The 25826-nt window shown below is 49.9% G+C and overlaps 1 protein-coding gene across 3 annotated transcripts; it reads left to right on the top strand.

Moving 5' to 3' along the window:
- The first annotated feature begins 1791 nt into the window (after window positions 1-1791).
- On the top strand, window positions 1792-25565 carry OXTR (oxytocin receptor). 3 transcript variants are annotated; one of them, XR_006716013.1, is made up of 4 exons: window positions 1792-2095; window positions 2924-3990; window positions 20327-20663; window positions 24932-25565. XR_006716013.1 is itself a non-coding variant. In XM_045493630.1 (3 exons), exons 2-3 carry the CDS (start codon window positions 3069-3071, stop codon window positions 20572-20574), a joined length of 1170 nt encoding a protein of 389 aa, XP_045349586.1. In that variant the 5' UTR covers window positions 1793-2095; window positions 2924-3068; the 3' UTR covers window positions 20575-21407. The 3 variants fall into 3 exon arrangements, 2 of the variants coding, with proteins under 2 accessions (XP_045349586.1, XP_045349587.1); XM_045493630.1 differs by lacking the exon at window positions 24932-25565 and having other exon boundaries at window positions 1793-2095; window positions 20327-21407; XM_045493631.1 differs by lacking the exon at window positions 24932-25565 and having other exon boundaries at window positions 1793-3990; window positions 20327-21407.
- The last annotated feature ends 261 nt before the right edge of the window (window positions 25566-25826 follow it).

The following is a 25826-nucleotide window of genomic DNA, read 5'->3' as shown; positions in this document are numbered from 1 at the left end:
AAGGGTGAGATCTCAGAGATTGGCTCTTTTGACCAGCCCTCTCATTTTATGTATGGGGAAACTGAGGCCCAGGGAGCAAGTCAAGATCACTTAATGCTCACCTGAGTAGTTTGTAACTTTAATCTGTAATTTGTGTGACAAAGGCTAGTTGTTAATGTTGTTAAAAACAAGACAACAGACCCATGGGGCACCTGGGTGGCTCAGTCAGTGACTCTTGGTTTCTGCTCAGGTCATGATCTCACAGTTCATGAGACCCAGCCCCATGTCGGATTTTTGCTGACAGTGCAGAGCCTGCTTGGGATTCTCTCTCTCCCTCTTTCTCTCTGCCCCTCCCCCATGTACTCTCTCTCTCTCTCTCTCAAAATAAATGACATTAAAAAAAAGACAACAGACCCAAAATGGAGTTGCATATGCTAAGCCCCACATCACCAAACTGAGTTTCAGTTTCACCTCTTCAAGAGATGGAGTTTCAAACCAGTCAGTCAGGAACTGCCTGATGGGCACTAGAGAACAATCTGTCCAACAGATCCCTGCCGTCCCCTATCGGGAAAGTAACCTTGCAATAACCAGTCACTCTGTAGCCTGTAAAACTTCCACATTCTGTGTTCCGGGGCTTCCTTCTGCCTATAAAAGTCTTTTACTTTGTAAAGCTCCTTGGGGCTGGCTCCTTTTCATCTATTAGATGGGAGGCCGTTTGATTTACGAATTGCTGAATAAAGCCAGTAAGATCTTTACAATCTATTCGCTTGAATTTTGTTTTGTAACAACATTATGATGCAGCTAGCTCCCAAAGGGCAAGAAAGACAGCTATCATCCTTTTCCAATGCTGCTGGAATCCCCAGGCCCATCCTGGAATGCTCACTCAACTCTAAGAACCTTGGGACCAGTACAGAGGAATGGTTTGTCCCTAGGATGTCTTGGCACAGGGCTATAATTGTGGATTCAGCAAACCCAGTCCTTGGCTAACTCAATTCTCTCCACATAATTAAAAGAGAGAGAAATGAAATGTCAGGACGAAGTATGCATTTAAATTTTAAAGAGCCTTGTTCATTTTTGAATCCTCACCTGGTTTTCCCTGTCTTCATTCTTGGCCTCTGTAAAGTCACTTGAAAGAAACAACAACAACAACAACAACAACCTGATTTTAGAATAGGAAAGGAGTTTGGAGTCAGAAGAAGCTGTCCTTACCATTTCAGTTTCCTTTGGCATCATGTTGGGTTTTAATTTTGAAGTGTGGCAAAGAGGCAGAAATGGCTTCTGGCCACAGACTGAGAGAAGCACTTTGAAATGAAGATAGATTCTTTTCTTTTCTTGAGATATTTCCTTAAAGCTACCTAAAGAATGAAGCCCTCTGCCAGTTGATTAGAATAGAAGGCGTTTCTCATTCCTCAGGAATGGGAATAGGAACAAAAGTATTGCAAACTAAGGATTTACTTGAATTCACTGCTAAATCCAGTAGAACAAGCTCCTGGGAGGGGAAAAATAAAAGCGCCGAAATTAACCTGATGTTTGGGAAGTATCAGTTAAATGCTTTTGTAACTTCATCACCATCCACTCAGGGGAAAACACCGCTATTCAAACCTCCCATTTGCCTGACAGTCAGGAGCTTATAAACCAAGAAAGGAAGAAACCAAGCAGGTTATTTACGAGCTCCGTCCCTCTTGCTGTTTTAAGCTACTTTGAAATAAGCCTGTTACCGCTCTGGGGCAATCGCTGGGCGAGTAACTCGGCTCTGCGGGGGTCGTGAGGGGCGGCCCTCCGCGCCTCCCAGCGGACTCCTGTGGTGGTGCAGCCCGGGTCCCCGCTGCAGAAAAGCGGGCCACCAGCAGACAGCGCCTCATCCCGACGCTGTCAGCGCGCACAGCCTCGGCTGCTCTCCTCGCTCGCCTTCTGTCCCTATCCAGGGACCGGTTAGGTGCGGGCGACGGGATTCCAGCTGAGGTTTCAGAATCTGAGACCTCACCAAAGAATCAGACTGGGTGCCGCCAGCAGCCACCCCAGTCTGGGTTGGGAGCGCACGCGTCTTTGGAGCTGTCCGCGGCGGTGCAGTTTCCCCAGGGAGCCAACTTTAGGCCAGCTCGAGGACTGGGTGCAGGTAGTTGGGTCTTGCATACGGGTGGACGGGTTGACTGTGGCTGGTGGAGCCATTGGAACCCTAGTGGAGGTGGTGGGGTGCCTCGCGACTCTGGCACCTGGAGGCACGCCCGGTGCTCCCAGAGCCTGGAATGAGACTTCTCAGGAGCAAGATGCACAGCCCTTAACTGTCGAGGGCTGAGGCGCGCGTTGGCTTGCTGACGCTGCTGGGCTCTGAAGGATCCTCATGGGAGGGGTAGTGGGAACAGCAGTTGGGAATCCTGAGGGGTAGGTATTGAGACCGGAGTTCTTCCAGGAGGGACCGCTGGATTGGGGTTCCACGGAAGCACTTATTGTGGGAGTCCGGGGTGAGGAGGGATCTTAGGAGGTTGGAGAGGGGTGGTCCTGAGCTGGAGTTTCCCAGGCAAGTAATTGTTTGGGGGATCTCCGGGGGAAAATAACTGCAGTAACATTTGCTAGGAGAGATGGCTGTTTGGGGCGTCTCGCGGAAGATGGATGTGCTGGGGTGGGGGGGCGTGGCGGGTAGCTAGTTTGGGAATCTCTGGGAGAGGTAGACTGTTTTGGGAGGCCCAGTCCCGGAGGACAGTGGCTGATTCCGACCCTCCCTTTTCAAGGAGCTGGCAGTCTGGTAGATTCCCGCTCATTTCCAGTGGCTCAGAGGAGGTACCTCAAGCGGGGATTTCTGGGGTGGCGGCTGAACAACCCCCGGGCCGGCCGTTGTGCTCCTAGTCCCAAATAATTTGGGCTTCCTGGGAAGGGGACAAATGAACCGCAAGTGCGTCGGGAGAGAAGTGCTTGGTCTTCTCACGGCCCTCTGGGTTTGTTTCAGGCTCCGACCCAGCAGATCGGTCCGAGGGGTCTCAGGCAGTGGAACCCGAGGAGCCCCCAGGCACGCCGGATTGCGCGTCGGGTCCCGTCCCGCAGCGCCATTCCTTAAAGGGCTCTAAGGCCAGGGGCGCGCGGCAGCCACGGGCATGGAGGGCGCGCTTGCGGCCAACTGGAGCACGGAGGCGGTCAATGGCAGCGAGGCGCCGCCGGGAGCCGAGGGCAACCGCACCGCCGGGCCCCCGCAGCGCAACGAGGCCCTGGCGCGCGTGGAGGTGGCCGTGCTGTGCCTCATTCTCTTCCTGGCGCTGAGCGGCAACGCGTGCGTGCTACTGGCGCTGCGCACCACGCGCCACAAGCACTCGCGCCTTTTCTTTTTCATGAAGCACCTGAGTATAGCCGACCTGGTGGTGGCAGTGTTCCAGGTGCTGCCGCAACTGCTCTGGGACATCACTTTCCGCTTCTACGGGCCCGACCTGCTGTGCCGCCTGGTCAAGTACCTGCAGGTGGTGGGCATGTTCGCCTCCACCTACTTGCTGCTGCTCATGTCTCTCGACCGCTGCCTGGCCATCTGCCAGCCGCTGCGGGCGCTGCGTCGCCGCGCGGACCGCCTGGCGGTGCTCGCCACGTGGCTGGGGTGCCTGGTGGCCAGCGCGCCGCAAGTGCACATCTTCTCGCTGCGCGAGGTGGCCGACGGCGTCTTCGACTGCTGGGCCGTCTTCATCCAGCCCTGGGGGCCCAAGGCCTACATCACGTGGATCACGCTCGCGGTCTATATCGTGCCTGTCATCGTGCTCGCCGTCTGCTACGGCCTCATCAGCTTCAAGATCTGGCAGAACTTGCGGCTCAAGACCGCGGCGGCGGCGGCGGAGGGGCAGGAGGGCGCGGCGGCGGCGGGCAGCGCTGGGCGCGCGGCTCTGGCACGCGTCAGCAGCGTGAAGCTCATCTCCAAGGCCAAGATCCGCACCGTCAAGATGACCTTCATTATCGTGCTGGCCTTCATCGTGTGCTGGACGCCATTCTTCTTCGTTCAGATGTGGAGCGTCTGGGACGCCAATGCGCCCAAGGAAGGTAGCGCTGGTGGGGAACTGGCGGGGGGCGGGGTGGGGAGTGCGGCGTCCTTGCCTCTCTGTCTCTGCACGTCCAGGGCTCTAGGGGTCTCATGCGGGAGAGGTGGGCCTTGGAATCCTGCAGAGCTGGGTTTGAGTCATGGCTCCATTATCAAGGGATTTGGGGGCTTAACTTCCCTAAGCCTTGGCTTACTCTTCTGTAAAATGACCATGATGAAACTGCCGGCTCTCATCAGGCAGTAAGGGAATGAAATGAGAAAATGCACGCCAAGTCCTTAGCACAGTCCTTGGGCTACATATGGGGCGTATGGTTCATTATTATGGATGAGAAAACTGAGGTTCAGGTGACTTTCCCACATGGTTAGCCAGTGGTGGAATAAACTTAAGAACGCAGGTGTGGGGCGGCTGGGTGGCTCAGTCGGGTGAGCGCCAGACTTGGACTCTGGTCATGATCTCACAGTTCGTGAGTTCAGGCCCCACATCGTCATCGCTGCTGTCAGCCCAGAGCCTGCTTCAGGTCTTCTGTCCCTTTCTTTTTCTGCCCCTGGCCCGCTTGCATGCTCTCTCTCAAAAATAAATGAACTTAAAAAAAAGAACTCAAGTCTAAAGCTCCCACCGCTTTAAATTTGCGTTGAACTTGACTTTAAATTGAAGTCAGCCCAAACACACAGTATGTGGTGGCTGGGGCTTCGGGGGATGTGATGTACAGTCCCTGAACCCCTTACCTGGTGGAGGTGGTAAGCCTCAAAGTAGAGAGGCGGGTGCCCCAGAAGGTAGAGGGGCTGGGGATGCCTGAGACTAGAGACTGTTTGTTGCCTGTGCTGGGGAGAAGTGGGGATGGGGGAAAGGAAGGGAGCCCAGATGCACACTTTCTGATTTGACCTGGGAGCCTGGGTGGTTTCTGTAGGCAGGGAATGCACTTCCAGATTGGAGGACTGAGGAGGTCAGGGCTGAGGGTGGCCAGAGGCTGTTGTCTGAACTTGGCCACTGTCAGGAAGGCCCGGAGGAGAGCGTAGAATGGAGTAGTCTGTGGGGAGGGAGCTTGGGAGAGCAGAGGGCACCTTGGGTCCTGGGGCTTGTGGCCACCACTGGGCTGCTGCAGGCTCCTGGCAGCTTGGCCTTCAGTGCACACGTCTCCAGCAGCTCATTTGCAAAGAGTAGGAGGGATGATCCGAGGTGGCAACTGACTTACACCTTTTTGTTTGAGGGTAAAAGCTCGTAACACTACACTGGGATGCAGGTGAGTCAGATGCTTGTAAGGAAACATGGAGGGGTTTGCTTTCACCCTTTCTGCAAAAATGTCCCATTTTTAAATATAATCACTCCTGCTCCCAACAGTCTAAAATACAACCTTCCCATGGAAGCAGAAGTCTCCCGTCATTCAGCTGGATCACTTAGCTTTGCTCTCTTCCAGAAACCACAGACTCCTGGCTTTAACCAGCCCTCCTCGTTAACCTAGTGTTTGCCTTAGTGGCCAGGGCAATTATCATTCGACATGTACTGAGCACCTGTGGGATGTCAGGCTGGGGCAGTGTGGGGTGAGGATTGCTATGAAGACTCAGCAAAGCCAGCCTGGCTCCAAGGTGCAGCCTGTGGTCATGCCTTGAAGAAAGGGTTCAGGGGTCCAGAGAGGGGAAGGTACTTGCTCGCGGTCACACAGCAAATCGGAGGCAGAGTAGAGCTATTTTGTCCTGTGCCAGACTTCTTATGAAGGACACATGAGTAGGGAGCTGGGTTGGGCAAAAGCCAGCAGTGGGTGTTTCAAATCAGGGCATCAGGCTACACCTGTTTCCTGGGCAGAAGCTGAAGATTCAGACCTGAGTCTTGAGGGCTCAGACACTAGCCCTTGAGGAAGTGAGACTGATACTGAGCAGATCCTGGGGAGATATACTGGGGAGTCTTCCTTCCAGTGCTTACTAGTGTGGGATTTCAGGTGAAGGGTCCTCTTCTCTACCTTGTTTTATTTTATTTTTATTTTTTTAATGTTTATATTTGAGAGAGAGAGAGAGAGAGAGAGAGAGAGAGAATGGGGGGGGGGGAGAGGGGGCAGAGAGAGAGGGAGACACAGAATCCGAAGCAGGCTCCAGGCTCCGAGCCATCAGCACAGAATCTGATGGGGGGCTCGAACTCACAAACTGTGAAATCATGACCTGAGCCAAAGTCAGATGCTTAGCCCACTGAGCCACCCAGGCACCGCAATTCTACACTTTAAAAGTACACCAGACAGTCCATTTCTCTGTCTTAAAACACAGAGAGAGTGAGAGGGAACCCTCAGCTAAAGTGGGGGCCAGAGGCCTTTTGGGTACATGTGATTCCCTGAGGATTTCCGGGCAAGACCTTCAGTAGAGCCGGACCCCTGTTCTCAGGCTCCAGGAGTGGGGAAAGAAACAAGACTCTAGGAACCTATCTCCCCTGTGTTCCTGTGCTTCTTTCCCAGTTCAGAGGAAAAGGTGGGTGTCACACGGAGAGCGTAGGTCCCCCTGGTCTTCCTTGACACTCTGTCTTGGGTACTGTGAGAAGAGAACAAGTACAGACAGCAGGGGATTCATGATACCACCGCTGCCACGAGCCAGCGCCCAGTCCCCACGTGCCAGGCCCATCAAGCATCAAGGACTTGGGCTCTGGTCACCAGCCTGGCCTAGTTGTGCCTCGGCCTCAGGGCTGCAGCGGGTCTGAGTGGACATGGGCTCAGCTGGACCGTAAACTCTGTGCCCACTTGGCATTAATTGGGATAAGTGCAAGTAGCAGGTTGGGCCATCAGAAATGATGGTGTTTACGGTCACTTTGGAGACATGACTCTGTCCCAAGGCTATCGTAAGTGTTAAGGAATAAAAGAAAGGTACACTTGAGCTACTCAAGAGATTTTGATCAGCACCGCGGCATGAATGCACAGCCCCCACTTTCCAAGAGGAAGGGAATTCAGAAGAGATGCAAAACAGCGAGATCAGGGCTCCTCACTCTGTTCATCTCCTGGGGAGTGGAGGCTGCAAGCTCAGGAAACCCGTTGAGAGCAGCATGACATTCCTTCGGGGAAGCCCAGGGGCAGACAGCTACAGATGGAGGTGGAGGGAGTGGGGCAAATGTGGGGCTGTTCCTGCCAATAGCTTCATGATGAACACCTCTGAGAGAATGAGAAACTCCTGAACCACTGGCTACAGATCATGGGCCGAGTGGACGGAGAAACCATGCTTGTCTTGGCAGCTGGCCTCGTGGTCCTTCACAGGGCTCCAAGTCCCTGCCTCCTGTAGGGTTTGTGTGCTCTGGCATTCTCTCCAAACCCAGATGCTTCTTTTACATCGCTGTCCCTTGATGGACTTCTTTACCTCATACCCCTTCATTCACACCAAGCGCCGCCTTCATGGGTTTAGAGCTCTCCTTGTTCCAAAAGTAATGAGAGGTAGGCCACAAAGATTCAGGCACCGCAGGGAGATAAAGTAGATACGGGGAGACTTGGATGAAAGGGGAAGAGGCATAGGAAGATTATAACATGATTATAATGATAATGATAAAGGCTCTGTGGGTAGAGGTGAGCCGTGCACAGGGCTTCCTTTTTGTAAGAGCCAAAGGAAAGAAGGAAACTCTCAATTTCAGTATTTCCATTGTTCACAAGAAAAAACAGTGAGAGAAGAAGAAAGGAAGAGGAGCATCATGGTAATGTTTGAACTCCTCCCCACCCAAAACAGCCACCTGCTGTTGGAGCCCCGATTTGGTAAGGCCAGTGAGGCCACAGGGGTAGGAGTGAGACCAGACACCCATGGCAGGTTTGGACAAGCCCCAGATGTATCCTTCACAAGCAAATCCCAGTATCAAAGATTGGGTCAACCTTTCCCCCCTGAACTCAGTAGGTTTGCTTTGCTGCTGGTACCAAGGACTCGGACCCTGGAGTAGTTCTGAGAGAGGAGGTGGAGAGGGGGCATATCTGTATTTCCAGGGATTTGTCAATGCTCCTTGGTATAGTGAAGCTGATTTTGAGTCTCTGTGTCTAGTGTTTGTGAAATGCCTGGTCCAGTGGGCAGAAATGAGAGAGGAGGGGGGACGGGTTGGACAGGTGTGCTATCTGTACATACCAAACACTATTTGTGGCTCCTGTCTGTTCAGCAGAAGGTGCCTGGAAGCTAGAGGAGAAGCTTTTGAATTAAAAAAAAAAAAAAAAAATCTCACTCGCAGTTCATAGATGAGCCAAAGTCTTCTTTCAGAATTCTCTCAAAATAGCCGATTTCTGTGAGAGCAGGAAACTGCCCCGAGAACAGGGTGGGGACCTCCACTGCATGGAGATTGCAGAAGGGCCAAGAGATCCATCTGGTGGGCCGGGACAGCAGACAGGCACTGTGGAATCCCACATCACACGTGCAGAGAAAACCACACGGTTGGCCTGTGCTTGGAGTTGGCTCTGCCATTTTCTCCTGTGTGTCCTTTGAGCAAGTGGTTCTATCTCTCTGGGCCTCAGCTTCGTCCTGTGTATAATCAAGGAAGCAGAGCCTGCTTGTGGGGTTGCTGTGCAGATGACCTGATAGGACCCGTGGCACCTGGGGCCATGTGATCCGTGTCGCCCTTCTCCTCCTCTCCCCCCATCCGACTTGTTAAAAGTTTTGTTTGCATTCTTGAGACCAACTTTGAGAATTTTGGCAGGTACTCCTGAGGGAGGAAGTGGGCATTTTTCTCTTGAGAGCCCAGCGGAAGGGGGTGGGGGTGGAAGCCGAGCCTGCCGGACAATAGGGAGGTTGGTATGTGGGGGAGAAACTTGTTAGGGCTGGACTAGGAGCGTTGTCACAACAGGGACACCTTGTGTGACAGTGCCTAGCATAGGGCTGGGCATCCATCGGGAGCTCAGCCAATGCTTGCTGAACAAATAGGAAGGATATGGGAGGAGGAAGGTGCTGGAGACGGGCCGCGGTGGATGTGTGGAGTTGGACTTGGGAGAAATAAGGGTTTTCTTTTGTTGTTGTCGTTGTTTTCTTAAATTTTTAAAGTTTATTTTTTTATTTATTTTGAGGGAGAGAGAGAGAGAGCGAGCAAGCATGAGCAGGGGAGGGGCAGAGAGAGGGAGAGAGAGAATCCCAAGTAGGGATTCAGTGCTGTCCGCCCCGTGCCCGATGCGGGGCTGGAACTCAGGAACAGTGAAATCATGACCTGAGCCAAAACCAAGAATCAGACGCTCGACTGACTGGGCCACCCAGGTGCCTTAGAAATAAGGGTTTTCTAAGTAGCCCTCCAACAACAGAACTGGCTACCTGGGAAAGAAGTGAGTGGTCACTTGGGGGCAACCAAACATCTATCAGGGGTATTGTCCTAGGAGGAAGGTGGAAATGCCTAGGGGCTTGGTTTTAAGTGTTTCCCTGCCTGAAAATGAGCTGCCCAGCTCCTCCCTTTCTCTATGGAACTGTGATCCCTCCGATGTGGCCCTGCCCACCTCACCATTCTGAGGATATTGTGCCCAAATTTTGGGTGGGCCAGACACCTTGCGGGGGAGGGGGGTCTGCTCTTCAGGTGACCCACTGGTACGGAGAGCAGTGGGGGAGGGAGGGCAGGCAGGAGGAGATTCTTTGCCCTGAAGAGCTCTCAAACTTGGCCCCTCTGGGTGTAAATTGCAATTAGATGGACAGTTAACGATCACACTCTTGGCATTAAGCAGTTGTGAGTTATGTTCTTGGCTAATGCTCATGCTTTCCTTTTGAGTTTTTGCCCCAGGTGACTTTACCGTTTTTTCCCCCCAAAAGGTTTGATTAATAACAGCAAAAAAGAGAGGGAGAGGGAGACGAAAAGGGAGAGAGAGAGAGAGAGAGAGAGAGAGAAAGAGAGAGAGAGAGAGAGAGAGAGAGAGAAGGAAGATCTGTTGGATGAGGCTTTGCTATATACTTTTTCCCATTTGATGGATGTTTGGGATGGTGGGGAGGCTGTGGGGGGTTGTGGGTCAGGAGGTCAGTTCCTGGAGCAGGCCTGCCCCTGGCTTCAGGGCATCTCTGGAGAGCCTGGGCTGGCCGGTCAGCTGTCTGAGGGGTTGGTCCACCTGACACCCCCACCGGTTTGTGCTGGCAACTACTGGAAGCAGAGGGAACCCCACAGGGCTCACTTCCAGGGGCTGAGGCTGGGTGGAGGTTGACCTGTGCTCTGCCAGACCCCATTGCATCAGTCCCAGAAGACAGCAGTGAGCACTGGTGACAGCCCCCTTCAGAGACCTGGTCTTGTCACCATCTCTGTGATTTGGGGCACGTCTCTGTGTGATGGCTGGGCCTCTGTCACTCCCATCCGAACAATGGGGATAGAACATGACACCCTCTCTGGGCATCCACTTCGGTGATGTGAGGAGTCGGATGAGTTGGTGACAGTAGCCACCACTGGGTGAGTACCCAGCCCCACCTGTCATCCTCACCTGAACACAGCAAGGTGAGGGGGCTTTATCCCCATTTTACAGAGGGGGAAACCGAGGCTCGGAGAGGCATGACCTGCTCGAGGATGCGGTTGAGTAAGCAGTGGAGCTGGGATTTGAACCCAAGCCTTCTCACACCAGAGACTGCCAGACTGCTCTGCCCCTCCTCCCCAGGCCAGCATTTTCAAGGTGGTCCACCATGTTCGGCCTTGGCATCTCCTGGGTGCTTGTTAAAAAGCTGATTCCTGGCCCTGCCCCAGAGCCCTGCACCCTCTTTGCAGCCCCAGTATCCCTACATGCACCCACCTGGCTGCACGTCCGCTCATAGCACCACCCCCTTGGCATCCTGGGTTCAAAGTCTGTGCTCCTCAGCTACTCCTGCTACCCACTGACCCCTCCATCTTAGCAGTACCACACCTGTCATGGTGACTCTTCCCTTTCCATCGCCAGCTTTTGGTTGAGAGCAGCATGTCTTGACTTTGGCACTACGGCGTTCTGGGCCAGATAATCTCTGTTGGGAGGGTGGCCATCCAGGGCACTGTGGGGTGGCTCACGGCATCCTTGGCCTCTACCCACTAGATGCCACTGGCTCCTTTCCCTCGGTTGTGACCACCAAAAAGTGTTTCCAGACATTGCCGAATGTCTCCTACGGGGCAGAATCGCCCCAGGCTGAGAAGCAGTGGTTTAGGCCCACTATGTAGGTGTGGCCTGAACTGATATCTAATGAATGAGGGCAACCTCATCTGCCCTGAGCTCTGGCCAGTCTGCCTACTATACCCCCAGCCAGGCCAGATGACTTGTCAGTCCCCACGAGGTCCTTTTGCTTTGCTCCCACGCTGATTCTGTTCCCACCACGGGAATGCCCACCCCGAGTCTCTTCTGTGGAGACCCATCATCCTTCACAGGCCAAGTCCAAGTGTGGGCTGCTCTGTGGCACAATTCCAGTGGGTACCATTTACCTCCTGGCCTGTGAGAATGATGCTCCCAGGAGCTGTGCAGGGCACAACTCGAACAGCTGGACATGGAAGCCTCATCCAGTGTTCCCATGAAACCCTCCCTGCTTCCCCCAGCTGGAGGCCTCCTTCCTCCTCTGAAGGAGGGAAGTTCATTCTGCAGTCATTAGTGCCTCCGAGGGTCCTGTCCATACAACCTCTGCCTTGGTATCTCAGTCCTCCAGTGAGGAGAGTTTGCAGGGAGCCAATCCCTAGTTCCTCACCTGCCCTCCTGTGGCCATCGGCTGACATTTGCATAAACATGGGACAGCCAGGCCAAGGTGGGTTACGGAGCTTTGGGGGCAACACCCCCATTTTCTGCTAGGCTGGTGTCAGGCTCTCAGGTCCCGAGGTGTATGTAGCACGATGGGGTGTCAGCAGTGACCTTGGGCTGTTGACTAAACCTGCCTGGAGCCCAGTTTTGTGGAGTTAAGAATAGAGTTTAGGTTGTGGGGAGGGTGGGCTGTGCCCATGGCACAGTGCCTGGCATATAGTAAGTGCTTAATAAATATTTGCTTTAAAAAGGAGAGCAGTTCCAAGACATGTCAGGTCCTGGGCCGAGTCAGTGCAGTTGGGGGTGGGAATCGTGAGCTCAGGAGTATTTTAGCAGAAGGCCTGCAGTTTCTGGTGAGGAAGGAAGCCCATGGGTGCTCAGAGGGGAAGAGGTGAAGACTAACGAAAGCCCCACCTGGAGGAGGCAGCAGGAAGCCAGGCGGGAAGGTTCTAGCTCTGGATTTTAGAAGCCCCAGAGGACACTTGCATAGGGGGTGGCCAGGGAGGGGGTGTAACCAGGCAGTCATGTGTGAGCATCCCCATTCCTGTGATCTGATTCCTGGCCACGGAGGGGCAGCCTCTGCCAGTCTCTGTCGTGCTCCAGCTGGCACTTCCTGCCCGTTGCCCTGTGCTCCATGGCTCACCCCTCACACCAAAATGGCCCCTCTTGCTCATTCCATTTCTCTCTCTTTCTCTCCACCTGACCTGGATCTGAGTGTGAACCTCATTTTCGTACGAGGAGTGACGTTAGAATCCACTTACCACATTAGAGACACCTCCTATGGTCAAGCAGGGAAATTGCCTTTTCACCTTCCCAGCTTGCCATTGGCGGCTGGATGTATCAGGATTTCCCGTCTGCTAATTTCACGCTTCAGTTCACTTCCATCCCTTACAGACCTCTTCCTATTTTCCAGTGTTTGCTGGCAGTCAGGGACAGAGCCACAAATGACACACCATTCCCAGCCACCAGTCTGTAAACAGAAGTAATGACAGCACGAAGGGATGATGCAGTAAGAGAGATCTTTATTCTCCTCCCACCCCAAGTGTTTACCCCAGGAGGCATCAGTTGATTCTGACTCCCTGGTGAAAAACCCTGGAGGGTTTCAGAGAGGGAACCACATTTGAAAAGGGGGCTGTGGGAGCCAGTCGGAACTGCCAATGCAAGGAAGCACACTACATGTTGAGATCATCAGGCACTTAACTTTAGTACTATCTTTCTCCCTGTTGGAGGGATACTTCTCAAACTTCAGCAAGCACACAGATCATGTGGGGGATCTTGTGAAAATGCAGATCCCAATGAAGGAGGTCCAGGAGGGAGCCCAGGAGTCTGCATTTTTACCAAATATCCAGGGGATGTCTATGCAGTGCCTATGCATCTGGCCCATTGACTATGTACTGAGTAGTAAGTCTTTAATATCTTACCTCTGTTATCAAAATGCACAGTTTGCCTTTGCACATAGGCTGAAATTGGCTGCAAGGCCTGTCATTCCCTGCATTAGAGAAGGGCTGGTCATTTACAAGAAGGCCCCAGCGGTTGTGCTTCCAGAAGGCGGTTATTCCTTTGGTTCAGCCAGTGAGCTCAACTTGTTTCCCAGATTTGAGCAGGGACACAATAGGAGCCCATTTAAAGCTCCGTAGCCCACGAATTTGGCTCCTATTCCTGACTTTAGGATACATGGGGAGATCACACAGCTGTGAATTTTAAAACAATTCCAATGTTGTAAAATTGTGGTCTTTTCTAAGAAGGCGATCTATTGTAATACATACTAGTATTCGATCTTTATATAACTGTACATTCAAAACTCATTAAAAAAAGAAAAAAGCCTTTGGTAGTACACAACTCTCAAATTCCTGCACAGCCCCTATAGGAATAAGGGATTCACACCCAGATTTCCAATCCCCTGGCCAGGAGGCCTTGTACCAAGCAATTGGTTTCTGGAGTGAGGGCCTCTTACAAAAGTTGACAGGCTTGATTTGATCCAGATAAGAGACGTTAGATAAGCCATACGTCTTTGAAGTGTACGTGAAATGCATTGGTCACCTCAGGCACACACCGCCCAGAGAGGCCGTGGCCAGCTGCCCGTCAGCTGTTCTGGGCTAATTTGGGCCTTCGGTGGCAGGGCGGAGGGGGTACCGGGAAATCCGAACGTGGGAGTTCTTGGGGCTTGAGTAAAGCCAGGCTGGTAGGCGGGTGGAAGGCTCTGGGGCATACCGTCCTCGTCCTCAAGTGGCCCTCTGCCGCCCACCCCTCCATGAGTCACAGTGCCGAGTGGAAATGCAGAGTTGTTTCTGTCTCCTGGGAGTACTGTTGGCCAGCAGGGTATGTTGGCTTTTGGTGGGTGGCCATTTCTGCTCACTTCCCCTGCTTGGCACATAGGAGCTCCCACTGGAAGATCACCCTTAGCTTTGGACCCACCAGCCTGTTCCCCAGTGCTGCACCTCCCTGTTTAACAGCCCGCCTGTCATATGTCTGTCTTTCCCTTGAGGTCAGGTCCCCAGGGCTGCTGCTGCAGCAGCGGGCACAGGGCATGGAAAGAATGCAGGAACATCCTCTTCCTCAGAGAAATGCCCCAAGCTCATGGCCAGGCAGGTGTGAGGGCCCAGTCCGTGGCCCAGTACCTCCCACGGACCCTCCCTTTCCGGCAATGACCAGAGAGAGCAGTTTGCACTGCTCAGGGCTCCATCCAGCGGAAAGATGTTATTTTTATGGGGGGCAAGTGGAAGAAACAGGATTCTGAGACCCTGAAATCCTGCCCTCTCCTGGAGTTGCCGCCACGTTCCCTTTTGGGTTTCTCATGTCACTGGCAGAGAAGGTTTTTCCTAATGAACTGTCTGGAATTCCTTTGGTATCACATAATCCAATCCCAGTGCTCTGGGTTTTGATTTTTTTTTTTTTTTGAATTTTTGAAATCCTGGAAAAAAGGACAAAGGACAATTTCTTTAATCAACCTGAGATCAGAAGCCCCCAAACTTGGGGCTTTAAAAAAAGTATGCAGTTGGTCATATCTCCTCTCTGTTAATGATAATACTAATCACCTAAATTAACACTGCCATTCACAAAGCCCTTTTATACTTTTTTCCCCCAGTTTTCTTAAAGTCCTTGGGAGTGTTATCTCCAATTTATAGGTAAGGATGTTAAGGCTCATACAGCAGATGTGGCTCAGAGAAGGAGAGTTCAGACACCAGGGATTTGCATCTGAATCCGGGGTCCCTGGCTCCTCCTTCCGACAACTGAGCCCATGCCCCTCTGGGGCCCCTCTGTGAACTTGCCCCCATCCTCCTGGCAGCTATAGACCACACCTTTTGAAGAGTCTGGTAGATTCTGACTTCCAGCTCCTCCTTTCTGTGCTCTGACTTCGTCATTTCTCTGCTTTGTGGAAAGTGTGGCCGCGGACCAGGCTCAGAGCTTGGTAGCAGGGACAGCCCTTCAGAGAAGCCTGAATTTAGGCAAAAGGGTAGACTGTTGTACATTTGCATAGATGGGTCATTGCACGCGAGCTGCCCCTGGGACAGGGTGTTGTGCTCTGGCCAAAGGCAGTGCCCTGAAAGGAACTCAGCCGTGAGCCACACTGGCCAGCTCCCTGGCAGCTGGGGGATGAGCCCCCCTAGGGCAGGACCCGCACCTGGGACATCACAGCATCCAAGGAACACTTGCTAGAGCCAGCCTGAGGCAGCATCACTCTGAGTCACCTTTTCATTCAGTGTCCCACCAGCAGCAGCTACCCAGTGGATGCTTGTGTTTTGAAAGAAGACTGTCAAACAGTATTTTAGTATAGAACACCCGGAGGGTGGCGTGTCCTAGAACCTGGAGCTGGAACGCAGCGAGCAGAAAGGAGAGATGGCAGTTTACAGTGCAAAGACGGCAGCTGCTCCCAGCTGTGCCAGGCGTGTGCATTAAAACAGATCTTAGCACTGACATTTGCTGGGCAAGATCAGACATTCCCAGGACCCCGAGTAATGTGGAATAAGGTGAGAACATTCTCCTCTAATGCTAGTTCTTTGTTTGAGCACACCTCTGACTTTGTAGAGCCCAGGCGCCCCCATAGTGCTCCCTGAAGATGGCCCATTGTTTCATCTGTTTAAACCCATCAGGAAATTGCAAGTTAGCTGAGAAGGGTAGATAAGGTCTGTTGGTTCTACTGGTGACACAGGCATTTAGAGCCGGGGATCGAATCCATAAGCTGACATTCTTGGCCATGCAGTCTGGCCCAAGAGCCACGCTGAACAGACATTGCCGTATGGCAGTGCAGCTTCCAGAAGCTCCGCCACTGTGTACTGTGTCCTGTGCCCCACCCTGAGCTGTCTCAGATTCTGAGACACAGCCAAGCCCAGGGAGCGGCCTCTCCCCATTGTTTCACCCATGCTGGTGTTAACTCTTATTGTTAAGAGAAGTAGCATTTATTGGGCATCGTGGTAGTGATAATGACAATAGCTAAGTTTGCCAATTTCTGACTTTTATTGGGCCCCAGGAATCGTGGTGGGTACTTGGTATCTCCTGTCTAATGAAACTTGGCAGTGATTCTGTAAAGAAGTTCTTTTTATTACTCTCATGTCACAGATGGAGAAACTGAGGTTAGGAGAGGTTAGGAGACGTGCCCTGGAAAACTCAGGTGCAAAGTGGCAGAGCCAGGACATGGGCCATGTCCGGGTAACTTGAAAACAAAGCCATCGCTCAGCTCTCCTTCTGGTCGAATGGGAAGAAGTGTGCTGGGCCTGCCCTCTGGGTTTTCCCCTGCCCTTCTGAGCCCCTTCCCACTGCTTTTTAACATCTGCCCCTCCTACAGGCATCAAGGATTGGCTAACTTTTTCTGTAAAGGGCCAGACAGTAACTATTTTAGGCTGGTGAGTATAAGGTCTCTGTAATAGGTACTCAACGTTGTCCTTGTAATGCAAAATTTGCCACAGAAAATATATCAATGAATGGGTGTGGCTGTGTTTCAATAAAACTTTATTTAGAAGAATCAGCATCAGGCGGGTTTTGGCCTATGGGCTATATAGTTTGCTGGCCCCTAGTCTAGACCAGGAGACATTTCTGCCAGGAACAATGGTGATCTGATAGGAAGCAATGTGTTTCCCGTCCCAGGTATACTTAGATATTAAAAGACTATCACTGGGAACAGGCAGTACCTAGCCTCCATGGGCAATTATATCTGTGTGGGAAAAGGGTAGTTGCTGTCTCTGTCCCTCAGATCACACCAGGAGGGTGATTGCCTGGCCAGCATGTGTCTTTGCTTTGGGACTGAGAGGATTCGCTAACTAGTACCAACCTGATGTGTGAATGCTGACCTAGTTATTAATTTCAGGTAGGAACACAGGGTGACTTGTGTGTCCTTGGGGAAGTCATGTCCCTTCTCTGACCTTCACTTTCCTCAACATATAAAATGGGGATGAGTCTGATTTGAAAATCATATGGTCCTGTGCCAGTTTGAGAGGGTGATTCCAGTGGTCAGCATTGCTGTTGTTATGTGCTCCCTTGGAAACAACATCATGAATTGTGAGGACACTGTTTTCCATGCTTTGTTCTGTTCCTGTTCTTCTGAAACCCTATGAAGGTTGCGGCAGTGTGGCCTAAACAAGGTACAATAAGTGCGGAGAGCCAGTGAGGTGCAATCAGTCAGTCACTTACTTGCTCCGAAACCATCAATGGCTCCCCATTGTCTATAGGTTAAAGCTCAGACAGGCTGGATTCAAAATCCTCCTCAGCCTAGCTCTTTCCAGTTTCTTTTCCCACCCCCCCGCCCCCACTCCAACTCTGGAAGTCCCTGAATGTTCTTGAACATTCTTTCTTATGTGCCTTCATTCCTATTGCTTCCTTCCTTTGGAATGTCCTCCATAGACTGTTTTTTATTCCCAAATAGCTCTCCTCTCTGCTGATGGCTTGCATTTCCACCACTGGGGACTCATGTCTCTGGATAGTTAGGATATTGGCAAATTTTAAAAGTCCAAATGTGCCCTTAACATTTGGCAACCTGACACAAGCAGGTTCAGTTTATAGAGGCTCATCCATCCCCCAAGGGACAGGCCAGGCCTGTCATTCATGTCTGTGGCCACCAGGTGGGGGCAGCGGGTGCTGGCCCTAGTCTCAACTCTTCCACCCAGGCTGGCCATGTAGAGGTAGAAAATCTCCCTATGGTTACTTGGGAATCCTTTAACTGTTTACTTTTTTGTTGTTGATGTTTCTGTATGCTTTTTTTTTTTTAAATAGGAGAAATGAGTTAAATGATCCAAATGTAAAGAGTTGGGCAGGTAGCTTAAGAAAAAAAAAGATACAATTATGACTGTATACAGTTAGGCAAAAGTGGTGCCTTCCTGTCCAAGGGTGAACTTATTCCTGCTACGACCTTCTCTACCTTGTTTATATCCTTATACACCTACATTCTTGCCTTTGTGTCTGATAGTTTACTCGGTGCCCTCTTTTAACTTTTTGTGGGTCAATTTTACCTCCTTTATTTTATATGTTTAATTATGATTTTGAGGACATTCTCTTTTTAGTCTTTTTAGTCTTAGTCACTTTTCACCAGAATTTCTAAACTTAAATTGATCGTCTTAGCTCTCCAAATCAAATATTTATTTTTTTCATTCTCTTTTAGAGAAAATGAGGGATTCAGTAGTACTGGCTTTTTCCCCCCTTCACTTTTCCACTTTTTTGTTCTTTACTATTTTAGTCTAAGGATTAGCTAGCTGCTTCTCCTTTGTTTTCTAAACATTCTCTTTGGTGAAATTTTTTGCTTTTATCTGTTGTAGTTTGCTTTTGTGCCAACAGGTGCATCAAGTAATTAGACCGCCGGTTCTCAAACGTGTGTGTGTGTGTGTGTGTGTGTGTGTGTGTGTGTGAACCCCCTGGAGGTCTGTCTACAACACACTGGTGAACCTCACCCCCAGGAGTCTGATCCAGTAGGTCTAGGGTGGGGCCTGAGAATTTGCATTTCTAACAAGTTCCCAGGTGATCCGGGGATCCCACCTTGAGAACCACTGCATTTGTTTTGCAGCCAAATACTTTTCTCCTTTTGGTGCTTGGTGACTTTGCTTACAAATGTCTCCATGCTCTGCATCTGTGGTGGCATCGAGATCTTGTGGCTCCTCTGTCCCTGTGAGAAATCCTTTCCTGGATTTAGCTCGAATTCTGGAGTTATTTTTTTGAAAACTTTTTGCAGAAAAGACCAAGACCAGCAGATTTCCCCTTCTTGCATTCTCGGGTACATGGTTTTCCTTGCAGGTCTCTGCTCCTCCATTGGTAGGAGAGGTCTGCAGTTTGTCAGATTGAAGTCCATTGCAAGAAACTCAGATTTTTTTTCCCCCTCCTTCTACTTGGAAGTATATAGGATTAGGAATTTTTCTTTTTTCTTTTATTTTTTTAAATGTTTATTTTTGAGAGAGAGAGACTGAGCGCTAGCAGGGGGAAGTGGTGGGGAGGGACAGAGAGAGAGGGAGACACAGAATCTGAAGCAGGCTCCAGGCTCTGAGCTGTCAGCACAGAGACTAACGCGGGGCTCGAACTCGTGAACTGTGAGACCATGACCTGAGCTGAAGTCAGGCACTTGACTGACTGAGCCCCCCAGGCCCCCCAGCTTTTTCTTTTGTTTTTAAAGTAGACTCTACACCCAACCTGGGGCTTAAACTCACGACACCGAGATCAAAGAGCCACATGCTCTACTGACTGAGTCAGCCAGGTGCCCCAGGATTAGGAATTTTTCTTTCCCCTTCAAGCTTGAATTTGTGACAAGCAGTCAGAAGTTGATCATTGATTTTTCCTGGAACTCAATAAATCCGCAGTATGACAGCTTCTGCACAGTGACTCAAATAATTTCAGTGTAACCTTTTTTCCTGTGTGAGTCCTATTTGCCGTGCTGAATCAGTGCTCCTAGAGGTATCTTCACAGAACCCTTCATGTTCTCAACTGTGAAGACAGCATACACTTTCTTACTACCATGCCTTTGCCTGTGTCCTTCCTCCTGCCCGGAGCACCCTTCCTCCCTTCTTTGCCTGAAGACTTGTAAGCATCCTTCGGGTATCAGCTCAAATGCTGGTTTCTGTGGGGCTGGCCGTGATTCACTCAGAGTTGCACCCCTCCTCGGTGTGCCCACCCTGACCTGCATCGTGCCCACCCTATGGTGCTACTCATTGTGTTTTTGTGTCCCCATTGCCTAGCCTGGTGTGTGGCACATAGTCATGAAAGCAGCCACCGTGTGTTGGGCACTTGCTGTGTACCAGGCGTTTTTGAATCCTTGCAGATTCCTGTGAGGTTTGGATACTCTTGTGAGCTCCCCTGAAAGATAGCAAATAGCAGTATCTTGGGGAACTAAAGAACATGGTGCTGGTGGCATGAAAATACAAACTAGGTCTGGCAGCTTCCAGATCCTGTGCTCTTGGGCACTCCCAGTCGTAGGCAGTGGATACTTGCTGGGTGAGTTATGAATGAACAGGTGGCCATGACGAGTGCAGCTCCTGCTGATGAAAGCATGAGGCGGGTACGCTTTTGGTGAGAGAAAGGACAGAGAGCATTCTAGGCTGGGCTGAGCCTGGGAAGTGTTGGGGGCGGGGGCCGTGTGCAGTCTGAGTGCATGCCCAGAGCTAGGGTATGGAAGGAAGACAGACTTTGTGACCCGGCACCTGGTACCTGGGAAAGGATGTTCTCAGGAAATGGTAGGGACTCCTCCAGTAGTGATGGGCTGTTCTCTTCCCCCTACCCCCCCACCCCCCAACAGCCTCGGCCTTCATCATAGCCATGCTCCTGGCCAGCCTCAACAGCTGCTGCAACCCTTGGATCTACATGCTCTTCACCGGCCACCTCTTCCACGAACTTGTACAGCGCTTCCTCTGCTGCTCCTCCAGCTACCTGAAGGGCAGCCGGCCGGGAGAGACCAGCGTCAGCAAAAAGAGCAACTCCTCCACCTTCGTCCTGAGCCGCCACAGCTCCAGCCAGAGGAGCTCCTCGCAGCCATCCACAGTGTGACCGGCCCGGGGCCAGGACTGCCTCCCACGGCTCAGCCTGTGCCTACACGGACAGTCCACCCCTTGGTGGCATGTGTGCGTGTATTTGAGGTACCTTTCAGTTTGCACCCTTCCACACCTTGGGGTAGCTTGAGCGGGGAATTCTGACATGGGGGTTGGGGAAGTAGTCCTCATGGTGGAAGATGATGGGGTGACTCATCCATCAGACAATCCCTGGATCTCCCCTGGTTTCCCACAGATGTTTATGTACCCTGACCCCACTGTTGCCCCTGGCTGGTGGATGGGTTGGTTTTTTCTCCTGGACCTGTCATTTCACTCCAGTATCTTTTAACTCCTTTATGCTGGGATCTTGAGAAAGTAAGTATAGGATTGGTGACTCCCCGGGTGTGGAAGCCTAGTGTTCTTAGCTCAGAATAAGGAGTGAGCTCAGCTGCGGAGGGTGGTACCAATATCTTCCTGACTTCAGAGTGCTTTTACCTTTGCATGGGCCCATTCCAGCATCCTGGGGCAACAGCATGTCAGAATGTGGCCCTAGGAACAGGGGATTCCCTTATGGCATAGGCAGCTGATTAAAACCTGGGTTACAAATGTTTAAGAAGCTAATATTTGTATGAAGCAATTGGGAAAGAAAAAGAAATAAAAGGCATCCAAATTGGAAAAGAAGAAGTAAAACTCTTTGCAAATGACATAATTTTGTATGTAGGCAATTCTAAGGAATTTGTGCACCTGTACAAACCGATTAGAACGAATAAGTGAGTTCATCAAGGTTGCAGGATACAAGATCAACATACAAAAATCAGTGGTATTTCTTTTTTTTTAATATTTATTTTTGAGACAGAGAGTGTGAGCAGGGGAGGGGCAGAGGAAGAGGGGGAAAGAGGATCTGAAGCCGGCTCTGCACATTGACATCAGTGAGCCCGATGTGGGGCTGGAACTCACAAACTGTGAGATCATGACCCAAGCCGAAGTCGAACACTCAACCGACTGAGCCACCCAGGTGCTCCACCAGTGGTATTTCTTGATTCTAGCAATTAACCATATGAAAATGAAATTAAGAAATAATTCCATATATAATAATTTAAGAAAGGATAAAATAGGAATAAGTCTAAGAAAAAAAGTATAAGACTGATACCCTGACAACTACAAAATATCATTGAAAGAAACTGAAGAAGACTTAAATACATGGAAAGATATCCCATGTTCATGGATCAAAGACTTTAAATATTAAGATGACAGTATTGTCCAAATTGATCTTCAGATTCAGTGCAATCTCTTATCAAAATCCTAGTTGGCTTCTTTGCACAACTTGATAAGCTGATCCCCAAATTCATACAGAAATGCAAGGGACCCAGAATAGCCGAATAATCCTTGAAAAAGAAGAACAAAGTGGGATTCACACTTCCTGGTTTCAAACTTAAAAGAGTGTGGTACTGTATAATGGTAGACATCTAGACCAGTGCAGTAGAATGGAGAGTGCAGATATAAACCCTCACATTTATGGCCAATTGATTTTTGACAACTGTGGCAAGAGAATTCACTAGGGAAGACAATCTGTTCAATAAATGGCTCTGGGAAAACGGGATATCCACATGCAAAAGAATGAAGCTGGTGAAGGTACAAACTTCCAGTTAGAAAAATAAATAAGTCACAGTGATAAAAAGTACAGCCCAGGGAGTATGGTCAATGATATTGTAATCAGGTTGTGTGGTGATCACACTTGTCATGGTGTGAGCCTTGAGTAATGGGTGGGATTGTTGGAATTCGATGTTGTACACCTGAAACTAATATTGCATTGTATGTCAACTATACTTCAATGAAAAAGAGTGAAGCTGGACTCCTACCTCACACTGTATGTAAAAATTAACTCAAAGTGCTTCCAGCCCTAAATGTAAGAGTTAAAACTATAAAATTCTTAGAAGAAAACATAGCCATAAATCTTTGTGACCTTGGACTAGGCAGTGATTTCTTAGCCATGATACCCAAAAAGCAAACACAAAGGAAAAGTAGATAAATTGAACCCCATCAAAACGGGGTACAGTACTTTTGTGCTTTGAAGGACATGATCAAGAAAGTGAAAAGGTATCTCACAGAACGGAAGAAAATGTTTGCAAATCAGATACTCCTATCCAGATTATATCGAGCATTCTAACAACTTAACAATAACAAGACAAATAAGCCAAGTTTTAAAAGGGACAAAATAGGGGTGCCTGGCTGGCTCAGTCGGTGGAGTGTGCGACTCATGATCTTGGGGTTGTGAGTCTGAGCCCTGCATTTGGGGTAGAGATTACTTGAAAATAAAAATCTTTAAGAAAAGGGGGCATAAGATATTTGAATAAACAAACAAACAAACAAACAAAAAGACATATTTTCCTGTCCTCTCCAAGGAAGACCTAAAAATGGCCAATGAGCCCATGAAAAGATGCTCAATATTTTTCATTAGGAAAATGCAAATGAAAACCGCAGTGAAAGGCCATGTCCCACCCGCTAGGATGACCATGATCAAAAAGATGGGCACTAACAGGTGCTGGCAAGGATGTGGAGGGATTGGAACTCTCATACGTTGCTGGTGGGAATAGAAAATGGTCCAGCCACTTAGAACATACTTTGGCTGTTTCTCAAAAAGTTAAACATAGAATTGCCATATGAGCCAGATATGCCACTCCTAAGTATTTACTCAAGAGAAATGAGAGCGTACACATAGACAAAGACTTGTACATAAATGCTCATGGCATCATAATTTATAATAGCGCAAAATGGAAATAGCCCAGAGGTGTATCCACAGATGAATGGATGAACACGGTCTGTCCATACGATGGCATATTATTGGGCTATAAAAATAAAGGAAATCATGATTCATGCTACAACATGGATGAACCTTGAAAAGAGTATGCCAAGTGAAAGCAGCCATTGCAGAAAGCCACTTACTGTACAGTTCCATTTTTGTGAAATATCTGGAGTAGGCAGATCTATAAAGTCTACAGAATTGTGGTTGCCAGGGGCTGAAGGCCGTGGATGCCAATAGATACAGGGTTTTGGGGCGGGGAGGTGATGATAATTTTTAGGAATTAGTGATGATGGCACGTGATTTTTAGAATAGGGCCAATACCACTGAGTTGAGCACTTTAAAAGAAGTTTACAACAACAACAACAACAGCAACAAAAACAAAAACAAAATGTTTACCAGATGAATTCAGACATGGCCAGCTGGAAGGATGAATTCCTTAGAATCCCTCTGAGCTTTTTTTGTTTGTTTGTTTCTCTCTGTAACTCACCATTTAGGAGGAATGGTTTTCTTATTCAGTTTTTCTGCAAGAGATGGTGTTTCCCGCTTGGCCAAAGGTTCCCAGCAGTGATAATCCTCTCTTCCTGCTCTAGTAAAGGCACAAGCGATGTCTTGAGGCTGCACACTGTTGTGTTTTATTTAGAAGAGCAATTCACCAGGGGTCTCAAAGGTTTACTTACCTAGGAAATATGTTCTCAAGGGTCCTCGCAGCCTTGAGGTAGGACGTGACCATGCCCAAGAAATACCTTTGGTTATTAAATACAGGATATTCTGGATCAGAGGTTTTCCGATTGGGACTGGCCAGCTCATTGACACTGTGGGACTCTTTTTTTTTTTTTTTAATTTCTACACATATTTTTTGGACTCACAAACAAGAGCACTTCCCGAAAGTCACAGATCCACTCTCGATATGCACTGTCCTCTTCTCCCTCCACACTGCATTATGCACACACACACACGTGCACACACACATATGCACACAGTAGAAGAAGCTGGCATGGTCTTGATGTTTGGGGAGAAGAGAGGCAAGCACTGAAATGCCAGTATTCAGACTCTCACCATTTAGTACAAGACCTTCAGTACTGACTGGGGACTGAAGACTATATCATCTTTGGAACCAGAGACAGTGTTGCTGTCACACGTACTGACAGCATCAACACCAGCCAGTTCTTGCTTTTTGGAAAGCTAACAGGGTGCTGATTTGGGGTCTTTGTGGCCACATACAAGACCATGGGGCACTCTGGGTGCAAATGCACCCGTGGTGGGGTCTGTTGGCATTTGAGCCTATCTGCTCACCAGCCAGAGATGCCCCAGCCTCTGCTGTTCCTGGGAAAGTTGCTGCCCTAGCAGCCAACGGAGGCCACTGGGGATTGAGGGGACAGCAACTCACAGATTTTTCTGACTAGGGGCACAACCTTCCTGAGACCCTTGGAGCTGCAAGATTCTTGGGCACTGGAACCAGCTGGGATGCTTCCCTTATTCTCTTCCTATGGTATCTCTGGATGGTTCTTTGGGTCTTATTATGGTGCCAGAGTCTGTCTTATATATACCACTTATCAGTGGCGTTTGGTTTCAGCTGCACCCGTGGCTTCCACACCGCTCCCCTCCCGATCTCATGCTGGAGGAAGTTCCCATCGTCTCGGGCTTTCCCCAACCAAACTCTGGAAGCATGAGTGCGGGGTCCAGAATGCTGTCTGAAGCTCAGTTGTTTCTGTCCTTCTTCCCCAGACCTCGTGTCTGAGGTCTGTGAACCATCTTTTCCCACAGCATCAGACCCGTTTACAAACCTCACGCGTGGCTGGAGGTGCCAGTAAATTGAACCATGCGCATTTTCTCCTGGAATGTTTCATTCTGATGGTCAAAAGTGACATGTGAACACTTGAGGACTCTGAGCCTTATTTCTTTAGGCCCTGAAAAAAAAAGCGTCACACAATTTGCTCTCCTTTTGGGTTGGATCTGTGGGTTACACCTGCAGGAGGCTGCCTTTTACAAAGATCCTGGTTTCAAAGTGCTTCACCTATTGTATTTAATTGCAACGAAACACCACTGAATACAAAATGTGACTTCCTTGACTGTGTTCTCCTGTGGTGACTTTTCTGTGGTACCCTCGTGGACTGTGCCAGTCGCTGAATGATGTGGCCAATAGCAAGATGTCTGCTTCGTTAACTGCTTTATAAAAGGTGCACTGAATAAACATTTTTCCCCCCATACATTGCTTTTCTCTCTTTCTCCCTCTTCGAAACAGTGACCATGTCTGATGGCTTGCAGACCCGGAGTCCCCTGCAGGGGCTGGGGGAGGGGAGCAGAGTTTTCTTCCTGATGATGACAGAGGTGCACCTGGGTTGTGGCTGGAATGGGGGTAGGGGACCTGGTGCCATTGTCTTCGGTCAAGATTTGTCAGAGTCGTATCAGAAGATGTTCTAAGACCCAGGCATGGACCTCTGGTACGACTTAGCCACACTCACTGGGGC

The sequence above is a fragment of the Leopardus geoffroyi genome, chromosome A2 (assembly GCF_018350155.1).
Source record: "Leopardus geoffroyi isolate Oge1 chromosome A2, O.geoffroyi_Oge1_pat1.0, whole genome shotgun sequence".
Classification (NCBI taxonomy): domain Eukaryota; kingdom Metazoa; phylum Chordata; class Mammalia; order Carnivora; family Felidae; genus Leopardus; species Leopardus geoffroyi.
The sequence above is the reverse complement of the archived record's forward strand: the minus strand, read 5'-3'. Positions and strand labels throughout refer to the sequence as shown.